This window comes from Chanodichthys erythropterus, chromosome 15 (genome assembly GCF_024489055.1).
Source record: "Chanodichthys erythropterus isolate Z2021 chromosome 15, ASM2448905v1, whole genome shotgun sequence".
Classification (NCBI taxonomy): domain Eukaryota; kingdom Metazoa; phylum Chordata; class Actinopteri; order Cypriniformes; family Xenocyprididae; genus Chanodichthys; species Chanodichthys erythropterus.
In genome coordinates, this window is record NC_090235.1 from 6,163,131 (window position 1) to 6,169,408 (window position 6,278).

Below are 6,278 nucleotides of genomic sequence, written 5' to 3' on the forward strand. Positions count from 1 at the left end.
CATTCTACAAGAAACCGTTACATTTAAAGGATTTTAACACGCCACATAAAACTGTGTTCACTATTTTTTATACCTGTTTGCATAAGTATAACTATTGTTAGACTGGAGAGGCTATCTTTACTTATCTATATTGACCGGTTCTCTTAAATTAGTGTTATTTTAAAGGAAATTACCAACTTGAGACTGCGAAGCATCCCCTCAGATGTTACTTAAAACAATAACTGAGAAGAAAAGAAGAAAAAACAAGACATCTCTTTTTTTTTTTTTCTTTATTTCACTCAGAGCGATAACACCGTTAAAAATAGAGTTTATATATATTATACTCCGGTCCATCATCTGCAATATCTTTACGTGGCGAAATCCAACGGATCTTCTTTAACCACAAACTAAAAATGTGGCAGTCCATTTCAGAACACTTGCTTCAACAACTGACCCAAAGTTCAGGATACTGATATAATTAGTTATATATCCTTTAATGGAAATTATATTCAAAAGAAAGAAGTACGCAGAGTTATAGTGTCATTCTGTGGCAGCAAATAATTGTTGTTCGCTCACATAATCAAGACTGGATCTCCACATACACACTGAAGAATTCAATCAAAATGTACTAATTATTATTGGAGCTTGCAGTTGGTGGGTTTGCTGAGAAAGACACTGTCCTTCAGTTTGTGTCCTGAGCTCTTTCAGCCTCGAAAACCTCTGAAGAACTTAGAAAACATTGAGAAATCATCCTGCATGTCAGAACCACCTGAAAGACGCAGAAAATACGTTACTGGGTGATTATTCAAGAATCAAAAGTGTCTTGTAAAAGCATGAGGAATATAACCCTGATATTTTAAAATGTCTTTACTCGCTATAGAAACCAGATTGCTTTTTGAATACAATTTTTATCTTTTACCTTTAAGACCATGCATTACACACAGGGAAAAGAGTTGACTAACCTGGCATGAGAGGACCAGACTGATCTTGTGGCCCATCTTGGCCACCTGGACCCCCAGAGATGGTCACTGTAGTCTCTTCATTACCTTCACCATCTCTGACTGTTCGCCTTTCTTCTACTGTCTACACACACACACAAATGCAATCAGACCTGTTAAAAACAATCTGGACATGCGTGGCATATTTTGAGCCTTACGATTTGTAATCAGAAATACTTTTGAGGATAAAATGATACAGGATCACTCACTCCATCTGGTCTGACCACCTTGGTGACACTGATGGACTTAAAAAATGACCTTGTCTTTGGCTGTGAAGGTGCTGGAGTCAAGATCTGATCCAGCCCACCTGAAGACACCTGTGAGTCCAGATCTGAAGGTGGAGCCAGAAGACAAACGGGTTTTGTAAACCAAAGACAATTTATAGGATTCGCATCAACTGGATATCAAGCAAGAAATTAGGGAATCAAGGCCTATTTATTCAAAAGGCTGAATTGATATCACAATAATCATGGATAAGATGAAAATAACATTTCTTTGTCAAGTCAGCTTTACTTATTTAGCACTTCATAAAATACAGATTTTTTCAAAGCAGCTTCACAGTAATTCAGCTTCAGTGTTGATTGAGTTCATCAATAGTGAAATGAGTTCTATTCAGCTATAAGCAGCTCTACAGAAAACAAGTCATTACTCAGCTTGAGTCAGTTCAATTTTGATTATTTCAGTTCAATAATTCAGTGTCAATGTTGCAAAATTCGTCAATAATGAAATAAAGTTAGTTATAAAGCAGCTCTACAGAAGACAACAGAGTCATCATCCAGCTCAATTGAGGGAGTTTGACAAGCGATCTAACCAATCATAACGCAGAATCCGCCATTTTGTTCGACAAAGCAGTCAGGTTTAACCTCGGTGGACTTGAACTTGAAAAATTGTGTGTATTTATGTCTTTCCGCATTTTAAACAACATTCCTTCTCATGTTTATTTGATGCTATAAATTAACTAGTAGGAAGAGATGATTGGTTCACGAGCCGCTTGAGCTGAGGCGCTACAGCGATCTGTCACGACACATTAAAGAGCCACAAAACGTTTTTTACTGTTCGAATTTCTTAAAAAAAAAAATTATACAGTTTGAAAGCAGGGACTTGGTTTAATATCATAAGTAACCTGCTCTGTCTTGTCTGTCAATGTGTTGTCAGTGTCCTCTTTACTCCGTGATATATTTTTCAATTGACCCTTCGCAAAGACCCGCCCCTCTTAGTTACTGTTGCTTTGTCCGACAAGCCCTGGCACTGTCACGCCACACAGAGTGAAGAAAACATTGTGGAGCAAAGAGCACAATGAAATAAAAAAACACGAGAAGCAATGTTGTTTAAAACACGGAAAGACGTAAATACACACCATTTTTCAAGTTCAAGTCCACAGAGGTTAATCTTCTAACTCCTGACTGCTTTGTCGGACAAAATGGCGGATTCGGCGTTATGACTGGTTAGATCGCTTGTCAATCAAACTCCCGGCGAATGGTCAAAGTTATGTATGCATCCAATAGTGTCAATGTAGTCAAATCGATAATATTACTGAATATGAAGTGTCTTTTAATCCCCTTTGCAGTCTGACATGTCATACTGCAGTGATCTACTATTCTTTTATTTGAAGTGTCTGCATGTCAAACAATAGAGTATCTAAACTTATTTGTGAATTACAAAAATTAGGCCTATAACTTGATTTGAATAATTGTGATTTTTTTGTCAGAACACTAATAAGAATAGTGCAAAATACATTACCTCCATCCTCTTTTTTCTCATTCTCCCTCGGTCTTAATAGACTATCTTTCCAAAGATCATGAAACTAAAAATAAAATGAAGACAATCAGGTGAGAAACCAGCATGGAAAGACTCTATATCAGGGGTCCAAACCTGCTCCTGGAGAGCCACTTTCTTGCAGAGTTTAGCACAACTTGTCTCACACACTGGCCGGGAAGTTTCTATTATGCTTTGTAAAAGCTTGGCTGAATTCATAATCCCATACATCCCTACTATATAACAGGCTAAAAACAGTATGTGACAAAAGAAGTACATATGAATTCACAGTACTCATAAAAGAGTAGGCAAAAATGACCTGGATGACCAATTACTTCCGGTGAAGCACCATGCTGAATGTAGTCTGTGTGGACTACATTCATACTACACACATTCACACATTAGTGCTTATACAAAATCAGTACCTACTCAAGAGAGTATGCGAGTATTTCAGACACAGTCTATGAGCTGGTTCAAGTGTGTTTTATTGGAGCTGAAGCTAAACTCTGCAGGACAGAGCTGGATTGGACACCCCTGCTCTAAAACTGCACTGAATCACTCCGATTCACCTTTGAGAAGGGTCTCCACTGGGGACCAAAGGGGCTGCTGGGACCTTGTGGAGACGAGGAATCCTTGTCCTTTGGTGCCACAGAGGGGGGAGGGAGGGGTGGATTGTTGGGTGAGCTCTCAGGAGACTTCAGCATGAAATCTCTGAACGGGTTACTACTTCCTGCTCCACTCCTGCCTTTCTCGACACCTTCCTGAGGAGGCGGAGCTTCTATTGATGGGACACCTGAGCAGAGAGCAGCAGGAGTTAGTGACTTATATTAAAAATGCATTGCTATCGCTAGTGGGCTTTTGATTTTTTTTTCTCCTTCAATTTAAAATGGAAAAGATTAGATTTACAGTGAGACAGAAGCCTGAGCTCTTCTCTAAAATTTGGTGCCCTTTTCTGGAATAGATTAATCAGTGTTATTTTAGGATCATTGAAAGACTATTACATTTTTATTAATATTTTGATTGGAATATTTTATATTTATTTTTTTTTTCTTCAAAAGTACATCAATGAATTTAAATGAAAATAAGAAATGTTCTTTCTGCAATTAGCTGAAATAAAATAAGTTTAAGATTTTGTATATTTTATTTTATTTCAGTTAATGTTCATTTTATTTCAAGTAACAACTTTTATGGCTTTAGTTTTAGTTAACTATAATAATCCTCATATTACATAGACATGTGTAGTGTCATCCTTACCCTTTTCTTTCCTTCTTTTTTCTTTCTTTGAATTTTTTTTTTAAATTTATTATTGCCCTTTGTTACTTTTCTTATCAGTATATTTAGGGTCCATTTACACAACAAAGGAAAACTTTTTGTGCGCTTTGGCAGCTCATTTACACGACAATGCCATTTTGAGGGCCTGGGAATGCAAACTTTTGAAAACAGGTTTCAAAGTGCAAGTTTTTGAAAACTATACAGTTATTGTCTCTGTGTAAACAACAAAAACATGACTTTGTAAAAACTGTGACGTCATGCGCATGGGTATTACGTGTTCGGCCTATAGATGCGTAGTGTTTCTTTACAAATTGATGCCGCCAACTACTGTCCTGGAATGATTAATACAGCGTTTTTAGTCTTTTTTGTGGATTGGTGTGAACGGGGATCATGTTGACAATGTTAAACGTACCCGTGTGAATAACTATTTTTTCCTGACACCTTTTGTCTTATCATTGTGATATATGAATATAATTTATTAAATTTGTGATTCTACTCAGCTTATAAAATCTAAATTAAATTATGCAAGATGTATACTTTGCACAAAACAGAAAAAAATCCCTGCAAAATGTGCAAATATACATAAACTTGAGGAACAGAGCAAACAAACCTTTATGTCCAAAGCCATGGTGCTCATCAAATTGACCTAGACCTGCAAAGATCTCCTCCATGTCCCTAAAGATCTGGCCGAACAGCTGAGGTTCCTCGAAGCGCATCCCGCCGGGCCCGAAGCTGAAACCAAATCTGAAGGCATCATCAAATGGGTCCTGACGTGGCCTATTAAAGTCATCATAGTGAAATCCACCGTCACTGTCTTCATCTTCATCATCATCATCTTCATGAATCATCCCATCAAAGAAGGGGTCCCTTATCAAAACAGATTTAAATTAGCAAACCAGTCTTAACTAAAAGTCACTGTAGTGTATTAATCTGGAACAGTGCAGGAATAATAAATACACTTCCAGCCAAATCTTTACATTTTTCATAGTTTTAAAACATTAAAAAACAATTATTTCATTTAAAAGAAAAAAGGAGTAAACTCAAGTGACAGGTAGCCTAACATGTTTTTTTTTTTATATTAAAAAATAAATAAATAAATGCATAAGAAACCAGATGCACCTAATTATTACCTTTTTAATTTCTATAGAAAGCTTTATATACATATATATACACATATATATATATATATATATATATACACATATATATATATATATATATACACATATATATATATATATATATACACATATATATATATATACACATATATATATATATATATATATACACATATTATATATATATATATATATATATATGTAAAATGTGTGTGTGTGTGTGTGTGTGTGTATAATAATATGTCATCTGAGGCTGGTTCATTCTTCCTTAGTATTTTTCACATTCTATGATAATAATGATGATCAAAACTATAATATAATTTAGAAATATTCATAGATTACGTTTTTAGCACCAGCCCTCTGTTATTTATGTCCTGATGTGTCAAAGTAAAACTGAAAGAGAATTTGTATTGTGTTCCATATGGCTCCACGGGGAGTAAAATTGCACAGAAATTCTGCACTTGAGAAATTAATTACAAAAGCATTCATAACTGTATTGACAAACGAAAATGCTTTAAAACATCACAATGATCTATAAAGTTTATTTGTATAAAACAGCCATAAAGCATACTTCAATTTACACTAATATAGGAACATCTACGAATAAAAGCAATAAGAGGTAAGAAATAATGTCAAGGATGTCATTTTATAACACTATACAAAACTTTTTAACATATATTATAATTAATAATTAGTTTGATATAATATACGACATAGTGGCTAGTCAACTCGCAGGTGACATTTCAAACTTGAACTCTTAGACAGACTCACCTGCGGCCATCACCACGATAATGACCACCGGGAACCCCGAAAAACCCACGAAACAGATCAAATACGCTCATTTAAGGACACAGTATCCAGGGATCCTTCACAAATGGCACCATAACAAACAGTTGCATCAGAGACCCAGCATAGGTGGAAGGACGAGGAAAACCTACGAGATCTTTCCACTTGCTTCCGGAAAACACATTTCAAAATAAAAGTCCGAACATTGCATTTACGCATGCGCCTACGTCATTATCGACTATTAAAACAAGCTCTGCAATATTTTAAAATGTTTTGTTTTTTTAAAAAAGGTAATTATAACAATCAAAGAATAAATTGTATATCCAGTAGCATTATTATATGTTGCGAAATAAGACTTGCGCAAAGT

At 35.4% G+C, this 6,278-nt stretch overlaps 1 protein-coding gene across 1 annotated transcript; it reads right to left on the reverse strand.

Annotated features, from left to right (window-relative positions):
* Positions 1 to 249: 249 nt before the first annotated feature.
* Positions 250 to 6,077, reverse strand: hax1 (HCLS1 associated protein X-1). Its single transcript, XM_067411715.1, has 7 exons — positions 5,897 to 6,077; positions 4,615 to 4,871; positions 3,302 to 3,525; positions 2,718 to 2,781; positions 1,187 to 1,308; positions 942 to 1,062; positions 250 to 748 (listed from the first exon to the last, which is right to left on the reverse strand). Exons 1-7 carry the CDS (start codon positions 5,965 to 5,967, stop codon positions 684 to 686), a joined length of 924 nt encoding a protein of 307 aa, XP_067267816.1. The 5' UTR covers positions 5,968 to 6,077; the 3' UTR covers positions 250 to 683.
* Positions 6,078 to 6,278: the final 201 nt, after the last annotated feature.